The sequence below is a fragment of the Vanellus vanellus genome (assembly GCF_965231255.1).
Source record: "Vanellus vanellus genome assembly, chromosome: 11".
NCBI lineage: Eukaryota > Metazoa > Chordata > Aves > Charadriiformes > Charadriidae > Vanellus > Vanellus vanellus.
In genome coordinates, this window is record NC_138916.1 from 18,742,561 (window position 1) to 18,761,324 (window position 18,764).

The 18,764-nt window shown below is 44.3% G+C and overlaps 1 protein-coding gene across 2 annotated transcripts in view; it reads left to right on the plus strand.

The window, feature by feature from the left end:
* MCTP2 (multiple C2 and transmembrane domain containing 2) overlaps positions 1–18,764 on the plus strand; it is a gene marked incomplete at both ends in the record, with an annotated part of 106,750 nt that overhangs the window by 18,840 nt on the left and 69,146 nt on the right. For both annotated transcript variants that reach the window (XM_082488743.1, XM_082488742.1), the window contains 6 exons: positions 1,080–1,222; positions 2,022–2,098; positions 3,317–3,428; positions 5,493–5,528; positions 14,134–14,298; positions 16,126–16,256. In XM_082488743.1, coding sequence (XP_082344869.1) covers positions 1,080–1,222; positions 2,022–2,098; positions 3,317–3,428; positions 5,493–5,528; positions 14,134–14,298; positions 16,126–16,256 — 664 coding nt within the window. The remainder of the gene's footprint in view (positions 1–1,079; positions 1,223–2,021; positions 2,099–3,316; positions 3,429–5,492; positions 5,529–14,133; positions 14,299–16,125; positions 16,257–18,764) is intronic.

An 18,764-nucleotide genomic window follows, 5' to 3' on the forward strand; every position in this document is an offset into this window, starting at 1 on the left:
AGTAGGGACGCTTAATTCCAAATATAAGGTGTAATACAGACAATATTGAATACGACAGATAAACGACACGTGGGATAAGTTAAACTGTCTATGTTGCTGTACCGCAGTTCTATTCTTTCCCTTATTTACAGCGGCTTGTGATTTTTTTTTTAATTTTTATTTTTATTTTTATTTTTTTTTGCAAAGTCTGTATGCGTTGCTAAATCAACCATCTAGTTAAATCCTTCATGCACCTTGTTCCCCCTTTTGTACGGTGTCCTGCAGGGTGTTAGTGCAGATGCCACTGGTTTAATAACAACAATAAAAAGTTGATTCCCTCTTCTCTTTTCCTTTGACAGCTGCGGGTCTTTCTGTTGCTGCCGAGCGGCGCGAGCCTCACGCTCTGCCTATGGACATCTGCTCCATAAAAATACGGGACATTATTGCCATGGCAAAATGTGCCGCTTGGATTAAAAAATGCGTTACCTGAATACTGTTTGTTGTCTTTAGGGAGTCTATTCGACGTGTAGTGTTTATCCTGAGCTGGTGAAAAATGTCAGTGTTTTTTCACCGGAACTTCCAATTTGGTTTTAAGTAAAGGGGCGAGTGACACCAGTGGTGAAATCCTGACGGGTATTTTAGCTATTGTTACTGGTTTCCTCGGAGCTCCTATGCAAGTTACGATGCTTTTGAGTTTTGGTCTTTTCATATATTCATAGCCACAGGATCACGTTTTCTCTCTCGGACTGTCTGTGGGGTTAGTTGCCCTGCAAATCGTCCTTCAGCCCCGCTTCTTTTCGCTCTTTTCACAAACTGAAATGTTAACTAAGCTGCTAAAGACTAATTAATGCTTTTTAAGAATGACACAGCGGTCTATAAAGAATTTTTTTTGCCTGCTTTCGGACAACTTTCTGGTTCTGCTCAATAGATTTCCTGTATGAGCCAGGATTTTTTATATAGGTAATTAAGTGTATGCATTTATATCTAAAATAAGTCACAAGCGTTTATTATTGTCACTTATTGTTTTATGAAAATATAATTTAAGGTTGTGGGGTTACGTGGGGGCAGTGCTAATCTATTTTTTTTATGAATTGCCACAGGTACAAGTGACCCTTATGTGAAGTTTAAACTAAATGGGAAAACTCTCTACAAAAGTAAGGTTGTCTACAAGAACCTCAACCCAGTTTGGGATGAAACTGTTGTGCTGCCTGTACAGACTCTCGAGCAAAAACTCTGGATCAAGGTAATATTTGGGTTTAGATTTTTGAAAGATGGGTAAATATTTATTGGAGCAATTATTTTCCGCTTTAAAAACTTACTGGGTTTTGTTCACTGTAGCACTGTAGCACAAAACACGATCCGGTTTAAGAGTTTCAGCAATTTCAAATTAAAATGCGCATATGTCTTTCCCAGGTTGCACTGGCGCCTTTTGCTTTCCGTCTGCAAAAAAAACCCCAATGTTGAAATAAACCCCCTTGACTGGATATGTTTAAAGCCGCGGAGCTGAATTCTGCTCGCTCCCGCCGTGCTTGTGCAAACTCGGTGAAACCAATGGCGGTTTCGTAAGCCCCTTTTAAGAGTGTAATTTGGCTGGGTTGAACAGAATTATTACCTGGGATGCAGCCGCGACAAGTAGCAAAGCCTTTTCTCATTATGAGTAACGTTCCCGTTACCAGCACCGCAAGCTACCAGTTGCGAGCACTAATTGCCAAAACATCTGTAGGCAGAAGTACCCGATTTTTGTGCGGCGTTCCGTTACGCTGTCGCGCAGCGCGCAGAGGAACAGGCACAATCCCGAGCAGCGCGTATGGCTCTGTTTACATAATATTAAGGAGATACTTTCAAAATGCTGTTTAAATATTTAGTTAAAAATACAAATTAGAGCAGGGAGCTGGAAAATTATCCCGGAGTTATATCTCAGCTTTGATCTTTCAAATACGAAATTGAACTGAAAGGGCTTAACAGATCTGTTCTTTCATCGGCTGGGATGAAACTGGCTTATGATAGGGAAATTATAAATGTTTATTTTGTTTTGCTACCAGGTGTACGATAGAGACTTAACATCTTCAGACTTCATGGGGTCGGCATTTGTAGCGCTCGCTGAACTTGAACTCAATAGGTAATACGTTGATTTAATTAAAGGTTATTAATGCAGCTGGATTGAGAAACATAGGAAAATAATGAAATGCTTTTGCTCTGGCTTGGAATTTTTCTGTTCATGAAAACTTTATTTTGATAGAAGGGTGGTTTGAAAAAAAAAAAATATAAAAAACAGGTTGAGATAAATCCTGTACACGCATAGTTTTATCTGGTGTTACGGACCGGATTCGCATCCAAGCCGGACGAGCCCAGTTCAGCAGGAGGTGCCCTTTCCTTTTCATGCCTGGGAATACCCGTAAGAGTTTCTATACACAGCGCTGTTTAGGGAAAGCTACTCCAGAAGAATCTATGGAGGCTGTAGCAGAAAAGGCGGGGAGGAGGGCTGAGACCCCTCCTCAGCCCCGCGTGGCGCGGGGTGCATTTTCCGTAGGGGATTGGGCTGGGGAGCGGTTTGCCTGGCCGGCTGCGGGCTCCCCGTTTCCAGCCTCCCCCCGCAGCCCTCCGTCCCCGTGGCAGCTGCATCTGGCCCTGATTTAGTGCGGAGGCACGAGCCCTGCGCCTTTTGTCTGCTGCTGCTGGTCCCAATGTGGAGCTGGAAGGCAGGAATTCAAGTTTTGGTTCTCTTTTATACTCCCTTGCTGGGTGACTTTATTTTATTTTATTTTATTTTTTTTTTTTGGAGAAAATTAGTTTTCCCTGTGCTGGTGTATTATAGCTCCCATTGTATCCAAATTTCTGGAAACGTTAATGAATCTGCCCGTGAGATAGCGCCACCAGATAAATTCCAGCATTCCCGTGTTCAGAGAGGGAACTGAGTCACGGAGGGAGATTTAACGCAGGCGGAGGTGAGGCAGAATACAGGTGTCATGAGTCCAATCCCAGCCATTAATGTGAGAAAATTCACTTGGATGAGTTTCTCCATCACTCTTCTTCCCTGCGAAGTGGAGGGAGTAGTAACTTAATTCAGCGTGTATCTGCATATGGAGAGTTACGAGTATTAAGTAACGCTGTATAGCCGCTAGGCTGTGTTATTAAAAGAGGGATGTGTTTTGTCAGAACTAAGAAGGAACCCTCCAGATTTCCCGTTTTAACATTTAAACTCAATATTGGGAATTTCAGACAAGAAGCTGAAATTTGCACAGCTCAGCGTGACCTTTAATAATCAACTCGAGTTAACTGGAGTCAATAAATGCACGTCTTTTTTTTTTTTTTTTTTTTTTTTTTTTTTTTCTTGTAGAACTACTGAGCAGGTTTTAAAACTGGAAGATCCCAACAGTTTAGAAGATGACATGGGAGTGATTGTATTAAACTTGAGTCTAGCAGTCAAGCAAGGAGACTTCAAGAGAAATGTAAGTGGCTTAGGAAATCGAATTTATGGCTGGAATGTGTAGGGAGGAAAAGAAAAGAGCTGGCATAATCTGATTTACTGGGAAATGCCACCTTTATTTTCATTCTCTGAGACTCAATATTGAAATAGAGGTAGATCATAACTTTAAAAAAAAAAAAGACCCGTGTTTAACTGGGTAAAAGTTGGGTAGGCATCTGTAGCTGGATGGTTCTGCCTCGCAGCCGCGACGCGCACCGTGGCAGCGCTCTCCGTGCGTCGGGGATGTGGTACCCATCGCTGCAACGTGCAGGTGGCTGAAGTGAAGTGAGCGTAGGAACCGTACCTGCTGTGATTGCTATTCCAGAGCATTCTATTTTCCGATTTCCACCTAGGAGTTTAGATTTTAGCACTTAAAGAAAAAAAAAAAAAGGATTTTTGTTTTTTTTTTTTTCCTTGTCAATGAAAAGATATATCTTTGTGAAATCTAAAAGCAGGGATTTGATGTCAGGACTTAAAGTGCACCAATCCTGTGGAGGAGCACACTGGCTGAGAGGAAGAGATTGCTTGTAAAAACCCTGATTTTTGCCCCTGACAGTTTCTTGACTGACTTCAATTGAACTTGGCTCCTGATGCTGAAATACGGTGCGTTTAGTGATGCTGGAATCCCAGAAGGACTTGAGCAGAGACTGGGAACAGCACAATTAAAGCTGACAGCTTTTAAATTTCAGGTCCTGCATGTGTTGTGGTTTTTTTTTTTGTTTTTTTTTTGCTTTTGTTTTCATCTTTTAAGATTCGTACGAGTGTTTTAACACAGTGTGGAGTATACCTGTGTTGGTGAACTCATCCTGCTCCTGCCCAGCAAGGGGTGGGGAGAAGCCAAGATCAGGCGTTTACTTGGGCTGGCTTGAAAACCAGAGCTGATTTTAGATACGTGTAATAAATATGTAAGAGAAAATCCTCCTACGAGTCTTCAATATAATCTGGTACAAAAGTTGCTGTTTACAGCACATTATTGAATTACAGGTATGGAATTCCAGTCTGAATGGGGTTATTTATAGAAATGTAAATGTTCCGATGGATTGGAAAGCGAAATGAGAAAAAAGCTCATGTGGGGCGTCTGCTGTTCACCATTTACTGTTCGCATATTTGCCTTTTTGGAGAATTGTAAAATCGCAATTAATATTAAGATAATTGTAGAGTTATGTCTGCTTCAGTATGTGATTATTTAAAAGCTTAATGACATTATTCAAAACGCTGTTGTCGTCTCTATATATCTATAGTATGAGATGACTTTGACCTGGGATGTGAATTCCCCCTCTTAACTTGCACAAGAGCGTTGTCGGCACACGTGTCCCTGGATTGCAGGAAGGGGGGAAGCAAAGATGGAAAGTTTCTTTAGCAAAAAAAGCAGTTTAGCCAAAAGAACCTCAGGAATTCTTCTGGGATTTTTAGGGAGGCACGGGCTAAAGCTGACCTAGCCAGGGAGACAGAAGATACATTGGTTTAAAGTAGCGGCTTTTGGTACTCTTGGTGCTTAGTTAACATTCAGAGTGCAGATGATAGAAGAGTTGGTGCACACTGTAATTTTTTTTTTTTTTTTTTTAAAGTCGATGTTTTAAGCCCTCATATTTCAAATGCAAATTGCTCAGCCATTTCCAGTGGAATCAGAATAGTGAAATGGCTCTGTCCACATTAGCACTTAACAGCAAGATGATTTTTTTTTTTCCTTTTTAAATTAGCTTACTGTAGAACCAGATGGCACCAAAAGTAAAAGCCATGTTTCTTACTAATGGCTCTGGGTCCCTCCACTTTTTATTCTTGATTACTTTTTTTATTTCCTTCCTTTTTTTTTTTTTTGGTGCAATGCAGGTATTTTGTTTGGAGTTTGTTGATTTTTACGTTCCATGAGGGAGGGAGGTAGATGAGTGCAGTTGTAGATCCAGCCCCCTACTTAGTAATACGCCTTTCTAACCCATTTGACAAGCTGCTGTTTGAATTACTTTACTAAACACGTTCTCTGTTTTACTCCTTCTCTTTTTCCTCTCTCTGGTTTCTCTTTGGTACGATGGTGGGGACTCATGAATAGAGATGGTCAAGTCGGAAGAAGCGAACTTCATCCAAGGTAATCTATGTTTTATTCTCTTAAAAAAGAAAAAAAATAAAAATGGGCCCTTCACAAAATCTTTGCCCTCCTCTGAAACAGAAAGGGTGAACATAGGAAAACTTTGAAGTATAGATGCAACCTGTCTTGATGCCGGTGGCGATGAAAAAAATCAAAAAAGCAAAGGATATCAATATGATGAGAAATTGCTGCTGGTTTCTTATTGTAGGTCCTATGGTAGTGTCTAGTGGCAAGGAAGAGTAAGACCCCATTCAGCAAAGAGCTGTAGAGAGAGACAAAAACTGTCTGTACTAAGGAAATGGGTGTAAATGCAGCCAAAAAAAGGAGCTGTGGAGGATTTGAGTTGCTTAAGGATACCCTAAAGGTGGCCAGTTGTCGGCACTGGAGTTGGACACGGGTCTTCTGGATCCCAGTCCAATCGTTTGGGTCGTCTCTCGCCACAGGAGCAATTTTGTGAGGCTGTATTTCTTCTGGTCGCTCCTGTGGGTTTTGAAATGCCTTTTGTTCTCGGGATGGAGACCGAGCAGAGAGTTTTCATTACCAGCGGTGTAACACGATTTCCAAGATTTGTGTGTTGCTACGTATCTCTGTAACTTGCTGTCCTTGGTCTCCTGTAGCATCCCTGCCGGCTTCCACTACTTTTGCATTCCTGCACTTTTGCATTAGATTTGGACTTGTTCAGGAAACAGACTGTGGCTTTGTATTTGTTCTGTAAAGCTTTAATGTGCTATTGAGTAAATAACAACGTTCTAGAAAGTGCAGGCCCCAGAACCCAGCTTGAGCGCTATATAGTCTAACTTTCTGAAAAGCAGAATTTGGCTCTTACGAGGACACACGTGCATCTTGATATTTTCCCCTATATAACTATTGGTTTGTGCCTAAATAAATTGAATAATTAACCTCCTTGTTGTTTTATTCGTTGCAACTGTTGGTGTGCAACGTAGAGGAGCCAACCCTCTCAGGTGCGGTGCCAGCGAGTATAGTTTTGTCTCTAGAAGAAGTGCAAAGTACAGCTCTTGGAGCTGGACGGCATCTCGGCGAGCCCTGCTTCCAGGGATAACACAGCCCTTCCCGCAGCGCTCGGCGCAGAGGCGCCAGGCATCCCGGAATGCCGTATGACACAAAGTGATGGAATAATTGAAGAGCTCAGCGCTTTAGTTTTTAACTAAAGCTCTGGAAATTGCTGTGCCCTCACTCCATCGGGGTAGTTTGATCCCCCCTCTTTCTCACGCGTGCACGCACGGCTGTCTCTTGACGCTCGTTGGCTTTGGGTCCTGGGAAAGGGAGCAGGTTTTTCAACTCTGGTCCTTTTTGTCCAGAATAGCCAAACTTCTGTCTTGGTTGCTCTCACTGGATTTTTTTTTTTTTTTTTTTTTTTCCTCGGTTGTACACTATATCTCATTGCATCTTGAATAATTTTTTTATATACCGGTTTTTGGACCCTTAGCCGTAAACCATACGGGCAGGTCGTTCCGTTCTTAAGACTCTGGCTTGTGCGTTAGCATGTTTTCAAATAAAATTAAGAGGTGCTGAAGCACGGTACTGAGTTAGGAGAAGGGAAAGTATTGTTTAAGAGAGGAGGGGGGAGGAAAAAAAAAAGAGCTGCAACCCTGTGCTCTATTCTGTTCCTGTCACTAGAGGGTAGGAGAGCTTCAGTTCTTCCCAGGGAAGACACAGTTCATGCTCCAGTGTGATCTCTAAAGAAAAGCTCTGTGACCATCCAAAGGCAGTAAAAATATTTCCCGGCATGCGCTGGAAAAATCTGACAAAGCAGTATTTCCTAGTTTATTGATTCTGCTACTGCACTAAAACACTAGTACTGTACATCAATAACCATCTTTAGTTAGGAAACTCTGGTCTGTGGAAGCAGTACTAGCAGTTTGTGGCAGAACATAAATGCAAGAAAGAAAAATTGTGTGCACGGGGAATATAGGCGTCTGGGGAAGGCACAAGAGGTTATGGAAGAATAGCCGGAGAGTATGATGGGGTAGAAAACAATGTTGCCGGACGAGATAAAGATAGGGGAATAAGGGGAGCAGGGGAAATGGAGAGAGCTCAGTAACGGATACACAAACCCGTCTCTTTTTTTGGCTGCTGAGCCGACTCTGGTTGGTTGCGGCAGGAGAAAAAGGCCGTACGCTTTCCGTTTGGGCAGCTGAGCTGAGACAGATCTAGAATTCATCCCTGTAGGTTTAGGCAAATGGTTCTCTATCTGAAGTGGTTTTCCTGGGTTTTTTACGCTGAGCTATAGCTGACCTCTATTGTAATATTTAGCTTCTCTTCTACAAATACAGGGGAAATTGCTTATTTTAAGGACAGAGAAAACAAATATAACTCGCACAGCTTTTCTGAATCTGTATTGCCTATATGAAAGAAATCTGGTTATACTCTAACATTTGACCATTTAATGTTATCTTAGTGCAGATTTGGCTCATCCCTGTCCTAAATGAGCGTTGTCACATCAGTCACGGGATCCTTGCAGGCTTCCCGACGTCACCCCAAATGGCTAGTGCCCCTGCGGATGGCATTAATGCCTCACGCAGCCCCGTGTCAGCCTGGCGAAGGGGTTCGCGTGGGCGGTTGCGGATGCTGTGCACTCTTCGTGTGTGTTCTCTGAGCTCCCTTGCTTTTTGAAGAAAAAGCAGCATTTCGGACAACAACGAAAACAGCAGCACTACTAGATTTCCAGACCGGCTCCAGTTGCTTCACAGCCATTGCATATAGTATGCAAGAAGGATTTCAGCAACTGAATATTGTCTTTTGAATCATTTTGGTGCAAGAGCTGTTGAACTGGATGATTTAGCTATCTGTTGATTACGCAGTATATATTTTTCACTGCTGCGAGAAGGGAATCATCGCGCATTTGGGCGGACTCCCAAGGCATGGGCAGCGCATCCAGATTCCTCAATTTTTTATGGGAGCTGAGAACAGCATTGTCCTCCGTCGGAGCTGTCTCCACGAGCGTGGCTTTCTTCTTGGTCTCGTGGAGGGTGGCATTGCGAAGGGAAGAAGATACCGTGAGGCGGTATTAAGATATGCACTCCTATCTGTGCATTGGCGAGCTCTCCCCTCTTTTCTGTTTCGCTTTCTGGGGCGCAGAGGGAGTTGGTAGCTGTCTCTAGGCTGATGCTCAGTAGCCTTGTTTGTCCTGGGTGGCTTGAGTCTCACCCTGAGTGCCCCTCACGCTGTTTCCAGCATTTGTACAGCTGAATAACCTTGAAGTGTTGAACATCTATGAAGCAAATAAGCAGGTTCGCTTGGGGTGGATTGACCCGCAGCAGTTCGGTCCTGAAACAAAAGCGACGCGATTGCCACCTTGATAGCCTAAGCTGATTGAATAAATTGGCTGAAAGGCTGACCGGACCCGAGTGCTCCTCGGCGTCTCATCGCGGGGGAAAATCCCTCGCTCTCCTTTTTTTTTTTTTTTTTCTCTCTCCTGCGTGGGCTGTTAGGTTTCATTTTTGCCTGCCTCATTGTATTTGGCTTTCTCCCACAATACCCCGTGGGCAGCAGTGCTCTGCGAGCGTCTCGTGGAGCGGAGGGACTCGGTTGCCACAGGGTCACGCGTCGTGGCGGCAATCTCGTGTCGGTTCACTTGCCTTTCTCGCTGCCCTCTCCTCTTTCCCAAGGGGAGACTGCCTCTGCAAAATGGTTTCCCTGCCTAATGAGGAGAGGTCCAAAGAGTCTTCCTATTCGCCTGTTGTTGTTTTCTCAAATGGCAAATTACGTGGCCCAGTTTCGACGTTGACCTCTTCACAGGGATTGCAGCAGGCTTTCTGTTGTCCTGTCTCATCCTTTTAAATGAAAGATGGGAGAGATGGGCTCGCTTCACACTTGGCCACCTCGCCGTGTCATTTAAATGTACAATTTTCCTGCATCTCTTTATTGCTTCAAAAACAAGTTTGAACTTGGGGCACGTACGTGTGTGTCAGGAAGAGAGACAGATTTGAAAGCAGCCCTGCTGCACCAGAGGGGATTCGCTGGGTGCCTATGGAGGGAGATTATATACAAATGGTGTTAGCAGGGAGACTCGAGCTCCTAAAGGATTTTGTGAAGCTGGGTCAATGAGCCGCTTCTTTCCCCTCCAAAGCTCCGTCGTTCTTGCTTATATCTCCCGCGTTTGCCTCTGTGAAGGCAGAATATGTCCCACCTGCTCATCCTTCTCCAGCTTGCTGCTTTAAACCAGGACCGGAAAGTAAAAAAAAAAAAAAAAAAAAAAAAAAAGTTGGAAGTTGGTGTGAGAAGCTTTTTTTCATATTCGTTTTGAAACCGGGAACTACATTCTGAAAACGGTGTTGTGAGCACTGATTTTTAATTTTTCTGTTCAGAGGTGTCGTGGGATGTTTTCTGGGGGAATGTTCTTTCCAAGCCGTAGGGATAAGAACCATCTTCTCTTCCTCACGCGGCAGGGTCGTGCTCTATGACCAGGCCGTACTTTTGCTTCAGGAAAGATTACTCGTTACTTACCTGATGTTGCACAATCCCTAAATCTGCAGTAAACATGGGCTCTCAGACTTTAAAAATGTCTAGTCTGGTTTTTAAGAGTAAAGCTTTCTGGATATTCTTGTGCTTACTATTTTCTTTCTGTCTGGCTTGTTTGAGGGATGCTTTTTGTTCCAGTTGTTATCCATTTCACAGCAGTGAACTGCTCATAAAGGTGACCTTTATGGTATCCCTGGTTGTTTGCACGCAGAGCTCAGCCAAAATCAGAGCTCTATCTGGAGACAACCCCTCGAATTCTGGTCTTAAGACTATCTTGATTTCAGAAGTGATTGGGGAGGGGGGGGAAGGCAAGAAGGAATAAGCAAACTTGTCCGATGTCTTGTGCTCAGGACATGCGCCAACTTCCATCATAAAGCATGCGTTTCCTAATTTCCAGCCCCACAGCCCGATCCTAGCCTCAGCCCACTTTTCTGTACCTCTGCAAGGCACCTTTCCTTTGGTCTGGGCTGTAGCCAGAGTGTGAGCTGGCTGACTGTGGAGAGTTCCCAGGAAAATATAGCAGGAGAGGCCTGAAGGACCGGGCATCCCGTCTGGGAGCACGGCTGGAAAGAGCTCGGGTTCAACAGCAGGAGGAGCTGAAGTACCCAAGCGCGGAGGCGTCCGTAGCCTGGGAGGTAACAGGGAAAGGAAAGAGCTGAACAGATAATCAGTGACAATTTTAATGTGGTTTTAAGCAGTTACATCCTCCTTTTCTGGCCAGTGTAGACAGGGGCTTTGACTTTTCTGGTCTCCTTGTGAAGGCGCGTTAGTGTAGCGGTGGCTGGAGGGAGGGAAAGTGTTTGGGGTGGTTTTTTCAGTGCTCGGTTTGCCCCTGAGTAACTTTGTCGGACTAATCGCCGCACTTCTCTGTGCTCTGTTGTGCGTAATAGTTTTGCCAACTCAGAGGGAGGCTGTGAAGTTTAATCAATTAACTCTGTGTAAATCAGTTTGAAACGAGGAGGTGCGGAGTATCAGAGAGGAGGTAAGACTCTTAAAATAAATAACGCAATAGCATTTTCTTGTCGCCTGGGGGGCACTGTCTGTAGTGCAGACTTCCCCAGGCAACGCTAAAGTTGACTCATTGATGGTCCAGGCCTGTGGGTCTCCCACACATCTGGGTTTCCCCAGATGTGCTGCCTTCCAGAAACTGCGAGTGGAATCTGGGACACTGCCTGTTTGGCTGGGATTTCCCTCGGGGTGGTCAGAGGAACAAACTGCCAAATACCCGAGGAGGCTGGAGAGGTGGCCGCCGAGCGCGCACAGAGCAGTCCGTTGGTGCGCATGTAGATGCTACAAGGCACAGGAGATGCGCCAGACCTGCTGAGCACACCCTGTGGGAGCGACCTGGGCATGTCCAGGAAATCCAAAGCATTCCTAACGTGAGGGGGTGTCTTACAGGGGTGTGAGGCAAGCAGCCACCCCGGGCTCTGTGCTGCTCCATGTGGAGAGAAGCTTTTGGTGGTGGTGGCATAGCTGGGTTGGGGCAGGTAGGAAGCAGACTGCAGTCCACGAGCCTGTGTTGAGGTGCTGCAGATCAGCGCCGTGCCCTAAACCCATTGCAAACATCTTGGCTTCTCTATCCAGTGTGATGCTCTAAAGCAATGCGAGATCTTGACCAGAAAGTAGCCGGGTCCTGTTAGCTGGAGAGCAGCAAAGCCCTCTTCTGAGATGAGCACGGGGCGCTTTGGCAGCTGTGCAGGCGTCTGGAAAGGGGGTGCACAAGGCCATTTGCTGGGGGCCACCTGCTTTGGAAGGTCAGAGTTGATGCGTTGCAATGTGCTCTAGTAACACTGAGCTGCAGGCACTGATGTTTCCCGGGATCGCGTGGAATCCGGGCTGGTTGGGGTACCTCCCAACAGTCCTTGGAACTTGGGGTCAGTGGCTAAAAGGATGGGGCTATGTGTGCTACAGAACTTGGATAGGAAGGCCCCCAACGCCGAGCGACTCTCTAAAATACTGCCCTGGTTAAAAAAATGAAAAGAATCCAAATTCAATTTGAAAACTGAGTGATAACAACTGTCTTTCGTGTTCAGCCTGGAAGCTTTGAAGAGAACTGGATGCTTTGTTTTTAAAAGAAATTGTAACGCAGATAATAAACTTGGTCTGTTGTTTTTTTTTTTTTTTGGTGTTTTTTTTTTGTTTTTTGTTTTTTTTTTTTTTTGTGAGCTAACATCAAATACCTCTTCCTCCTCTGAGGAAGGAGCCGGGGGTGGGGGGTGGGAGAATCCTTGGTCCTAAAGCAGCAAGCACCTCACATCAAACATGACTATGTTAAATACTAAAATGTTCAAAGTACAACTGAGATAGATAAAGGCTTTGATGGGAAGTGGATATTTCCCAGGGACATTACAAGCAATAATCCAGATGTTATGGTGTAATGCAACGAGTGTCCATGGATAGATGGGGAGCTCAAGCCAAGCAGCGCCTGCTGTAGGCCTCAGCCCTCCACTCCCATGCTGTTACGCCATATGGAAGCAATCTCCAGGCCCCTTTAATAGCCAGCTTTGGATTCCATTTTCACAGGGCTCATAGAGCTAAGTGGAGCTGTTTTATGGACAAGTTAGATAGAAGCCTTTCCAAGATAAACATCCAATTCGAAATTAGGACATACCAAGCTGCAAAATTATTTTAGGGCATATTTCATGGAAGCACTGCCATTTTTCTGAGGCGATTGCCAGACTGCAGAATGCCCTTTGATCCCTTGTGGACATTACTCCCTTTTTTATAAAAAGGATTTTGAAATAGTTCAGTGTTTAGGGAGGAATATATCTGCCGGGACTTTGAAGTATGTCCATGGGAACAGTCATGCTTTAGCTTTTTGGCCTAAAAGACGAACTTTAAAAAAAAAAAAAAATAAGAAATTACATTGCAGCTGGATTTATGAATCAAAAAATCTCGTTTTCTTTTTAAAGGTAGGAATTTTTAATCGGCGTGCCAGGAAAGCCAAACGGGGTGTTTAAATAGAAGTATATTAATACGCTTGTGGGATTCAAAGGGTCGGGTATTTTAACCAGCAAAAAGCGAGTAAAAAAATTTGTGAGTTCACCACCCATGATTTAAGAATTTTGTTGCCGGGTAATTGATCCATAAAAAGTAATCTTCAGACATCAGGTGCTTTTGCGATCGTTTTATTTAGCAACAGCATTTCTTACTTGCTTTTAAAGCTAACACGTCCTGTTTTAAAGTGACTTGTGAAATCTTCTCCTCCGTCTTGCTCCCACCTGTACATGACATGATTGAAGCTCCGAAGTGTGGCGAGTTAAAAGTCGCTTCAGGAGAATAAAATACGGCGGGATTTTTACTGCGAGAAGAAGAGCCTAGCCTTGAGTTTTAATGTTTCCAGCTCACTCCCCCCAAATAAAGGCCTACTTAATCATCCTCTGTTCCATAAAATATTGCCAGTTAGCAAACTGTTAGCACAGCCGTGCTATGTAGGATGAAGCTGCGAAGGTAACAAATGTGGCTACCAGGTAACCATAACTCCGGATAAAGAGCCCGGTGGTGTCAGTGTTTTTTCCGCAGGCATCAGTATTTTTGATTCGTGAGCTTTGTTGCGGGAAGCGGGAGCTCCGAAGGCAGCGGGCGAAGAGGGAACGCGGACGACAGGCGGTTGAGTGATTGAGGGGGTGGAAGATGGGCGCTCAGCGTTTCACCTGGCCGTAGACTTTTCTGATTGTGGGCTGCCTCCCTGGAAAGGACAGACTCGTGTTTTATGGACACAGCCAGAGATATCCAAGAGTTGACTTTAGTTTCTCCCCTCTTCCACCTCTCTTCCCCAGCACTCTCTTGTGTCTTTGCCTGAGCCAAGGTGACGGGTTGCTCTCGATGCTCGAGGTCTGCTCTTACCGAAGCTCAGCCAGGTCAGCTGAAGTCCACTTCTCTGGTGGTTTAAGCTAACCCTACTGATTTTGCTCTGATGCTAAACACCATCCCTTCGTGGGGCCAGCTGTAGTACAGTACAGGCAGAAAATCCACAGCGCCCTACTGCCCTCCATTCTCTGCTTCCACCTAGGGGATCGTGGTATCTCGCTCACTTCTGGTCCTTTCATATCACAGTCAGTTTGAGCATAAAAATGTGGGGTTTTGGTGTATAAACGTTTCGTGTTGCTGACTTGCTTTTCAGTCGAGTTTCATGCGGAGTGTGCGACTCTTCGACTCTTTGCGCAAGAACCAGTTGTGGAATGGGCTGGTCACCATCACGCTCTTGGAGGGGAAGAACATCCCCGGAGGGGGCTTGGCAGAGGTTTTTATTCTCCTCAAGCTAGGAGATCAAAGATACAAGAGTAAGGTAAGTATTAAGGTTTTCCTTAAGTTGGCTGAAACCAATAAGTCACTTGGTGGGGTTTTTTTTACCGGTGTTGATGCCTCAGATGGAACTATTCTTGAGTCTCTTTTATATAAGCGAGATCAAAACCGGGAAACCAGATCGGGGACATTAACGTTTTACTAATATGTTTTACATGCCAATATAGAAATAGGAAGTTAGGAATATTGTGTGTATCTGTTTTTGTGCATTTAACATACTCATCATACTGGTGGATGTTTGACATTAATACGAAATGAAATAAAGCTATGTGCATCACACGTGTGGTGTTCTCTGCCAATACAGAAGTTAGGTTTGCAGCGTTAGGTATGCTGGAAAAGCAGACCTGAAATGGTTCCCAGTATGGGGAAATTACTATTGTTATTATTTCTTAAAGAACCTTCCTTGAAAAATATGTTCCGTATAGCAAAACCTGCCCCCTCCCCCCTAAACACACAGAATATTCCATGCTTTTGCTTTGAGTTTTTATTCTTCTAGGCTGTGTTTACTTGTATTCAGTACCGTTTCGTGGGAACCTAAGAAATGAATGGGGTTCCCAAAGATAGAAATTTCATCTCCAAAGTCTAATAAGGAGAGAGCCTATAATTAAAATAATATTCTGTTGAGAAAGCAAGAGCTCTGCATGTCATGAACTGGAAGTGTGGAGGGAGGAGGAGGAGGAAACAAACCAACCCCCTTCTGTACAAAATGTACAGAGCAAGTTCACAGAACGTAACGTTCAGATGTAGGAGCATCTGAAACCTGCCCTCCGTCCCCCACGTCGGACCTCAAACCAAGGTCATGATATAATGTTTTTATTTAGAAAAGCAGCTTTGAAAAGTAACACCTGGGATAGTTATTTTAGAATAAAGATACGTTTTTCCTGTTAAGATCCTTTTTTATGTTTCTCTTTAATGGTCCATAGCCCGGGTCATGAATCTGCAAGACTGCACTGTTTGCAGTCACAGAAAATTAAGTTTAAAATGGGGAGTCAAGTACCATGTTGCCTGCAGTGAGTTAATTGCTTAGTATTTCTGTCTGGGGCCCAGCAAAAGTTGGGGACCGCTGCTTATGCACCCTGATAGGACCTCACATTGGTAGTGCTTCACGTTCTTTCCTGGAGTCTATTTGACGTAGGAAGTACGAACTCTCATTGTCCGGAAAAGCAGAAGAGGGGGGAGAAATCTCAGTCATGGTCTAGCTAATCCCGTCTCCTGTTCTCTCAGCGGCCCTGCTGACATTGATGGTGGGTAGTGCAGCGTGATACGAATGGCAAGCGATTTGCGTCCCAGTCCAGTGAATACTCAGAGTAACTTGAACACACGAAAAATCTCACCAAACTCAGAGGGACAATTAACAAATATCAGATTAACTGGGTGTTAATAATTTCAAGGCCTCTCCTTCTTTGCCTATATGTTAACACAGAGGGGTAAAAAATACTGATTTGGGTTCCTGAATTCATTCAAGCCTGGTTTCAGGTGACTGTCCTCAAAAGGTTTGTTTTTGTTTTTTTTTTTTCCAATGTGTGATGTTCAGTGATGACCACAGTCCACTGAAAGTGGAGCTGGTGGAAGCACCTTGCATTTCAGAATTTCTCCAGCCATTCATTCACATCACACTTGCATATTTATCGTTACTGGGAGAGAGGAAAGAGAGTTTTTAAGGAAGATGAGGCTGCGCGTGATGGGCTGGGAAGCTTTGGTTGGAATGACCTTAGTACTTGGTGCCCTAACATCCAGAATTGATATGTGCTTTACTGTGGAAATAAGTACCGTTTAAGAAAAGTAAATATTATAACTGCATGTTTTCTAGACACTGTGTAAGAGTGCAAATCCTCAGTGGAGGGAACAGTTTGATTTTCACTACTTCTCTGACAGGAAGGATATGTTGGACATTGAGGTCTGGAGAAAGGATAACAAAAAGCACGAGGAGCTTTTGGGAACGTAAGTTTTTTTGGGGGGGGAAGGAGTAAGTACAAAAGATAATGTGATTTTTATTATTATGTCTTAAATTGATCAATTTTATTTTCATTACCAGCATCCTACTGTATGTTTCTCTCCTTATGAATGTCACGTCCAGATGCCTCTGTAAGGGTCTGTTGATTAAAAACTATTACAGGGTAATTGATTAACCACGACCTGAACGCAGAGAAACGCAAGCTGACTCCGCGCGTGCCGACTGTAAAATCCAGAATACTCCGTGAGCTCAGTGGCAGCCGTTTCTGGGAGAGCTGGTGGCAGGAAGGAGGCAGTACTTGTCTGCATTTGCACGGCGATACTGCTCCGGACCCGTTGTGCTCTGCGGGGCTGATTTGCAGCTTCGAGCTGGTGCCAGCTCAGGGATCTTTGCGCTCCTTTTGAGCGGCGCCAGTGTCCCTTTTCTCTGTTTGCACCTTGGTGGTGTCTTCTTGTAGCCTTGTTTGTGGGTCCTGTCACCTGGGGTTGCTTTATTGGGGTGATCTCTTCCCCGTTGCCACCAAGGACTGATCTCAGCGGGTTTGGTGCCCCGTGCTATTGCGCAAGCTCGCGTTGTTTAAAGCATCGTTTTCAGGGGCGGCCTCACAGGGGACCTACCCGTCTCCTGACGGAGACCGGATTTTGTCCCACTGCATTGTTTCATTATAGCTTCAAATTCTCAAGTAATGATCTTATGCCACATTAGCGGATGAGACTTTTTGTGGGTTTGCAGGTGAACCTTTTATTTTAATTTCTTAATGGGAACAGAATATGGTTCCTACTCTTATGTCCTCCTCTTTCCTCTCCACTCTAACTCCATCTTGCTTTGTGCCGTATTAATACAGTCGTGATTTCCTAGCGGTAACTGTTACCTCCTTCCTTCTTTTGGCTTGCACCATTGCCATCTAGACCCATCTCCCCAAAATGCATCTGCACGGTTGGCTACATGCAGCAGCGCCAAGAACCATTTAACTTACTGGAGCCCCTCTTGGCTCTGTCGGTGCTTATCCGCTTGCAGGAGCGGTGCCACAACCTCCAGATTCTTGGGGGCAGGGATCCCGCCTGCAGCCGTTTGCCGTTCTCACCTGGCGAGCGTTTCACAACTCGCCGCCTAAATAACCGTAACTCGTAAGAACGTTCTCTTACTTTAAGCATTCAAATAGTTTGAAATTATTCGCTGAGAAGAACAATGCCCTTTGGCTCTACAAATGTTTGTGGTTTTGCAGAGCAGGAAATGCTTTCTGGCTGAATGCTGTTGCTCATCACATGGAGAAGCGGCTGAAGATGAATCTGTCCCTTCCATTCTCACAGTTACTTTTATTACTTCTGATATTCTGTTTAGAGTTAGGAAATGTAGCAGCGTTTGCGGCTTGTCTCTGTTCCGTCTCCCCGATGTTGGAGCAATTCTTCCTTAGGTATTTCCCCCCCTCTTTTTTTTTTATTTCTACTGGTTTCGGGCAGGTGGTGTTGTGTGGCAAAAACTTATCAGCAAAATGCTTATTCTATTATTAAAGATTTCAGCAAAGGGAAAGGCTGTGTGTGTTAGATTTACCTTAAAGTTATTGTTGCTGTCTATGTGGAGAGAAAATATTATTGTTGCTGCCTTAAGCACATCAAATTTGCTGTAGAATCAAAACAGGAAAAAATTATACTAGATTTTAAAGATTGATTGCAAGAATAGGTAAACACCAAATGCGTAATAACAAGCCTTGCTTGTACAGCGTAGAAACTTTTGACACCAATAAATAATATTTTATGAAGGGTTCAAGTGCAGTCTAATCTGGAAAAGGATTCTGGGGGCAAAACAACATTATGAGGTGCCGTGTTTATTGTCTCCGCGATTTCCAAGTTCAGTTTTGAGATTTCTGGATTTCACAACATCACTGTAAGATTCTTTAGTAAAATGTTTGCGGGCTATATTTGGTTATTACATACAGCAGTACATACAACTCAACTGCCCTCAAATAATTTGCATGGTTTTAAGGAAAAGGCAAAATTTGCTGGATCGTAGTTAATAATTCTGTGGTCAATTTGCGGGTACAGTTAGGATTCATCATGCTCCCTCGGGGCCGTGTAGGTTGATCTGTGTTAGTTAGACCTTAAAATACACACATGTGTATAAATATTTAAAGGAAGTGGAGGAGATGCACAAGGTGGAGTCACGTCTCTTAATCCAGACTGCTGAACTTCTGCGGAATAAGACTTCTGTTAATTCCTTTAGACCCAGGATTTCATGTAGGATGGATGCCTTAAGCCCCTGGAACGTGGCTCTTCTCCCAGGCATAATTTGGTTTCAGGGTAAAATATTGTTCTTGAAATAGGACCTGAAGCATCTGTGGAGAGACCGTGGAACATGTACATTTAGAAATGTGTTGGACCTCCAGTACTGAACGCCAACACCCGGGGCCTTTGTCTGCTTCTGAATTAGCAGGGAAACATTCGGCGTGTTTTCATGTCACCTTTCTGTCACGAAACAAACCCTCACTGTCAGTGCGC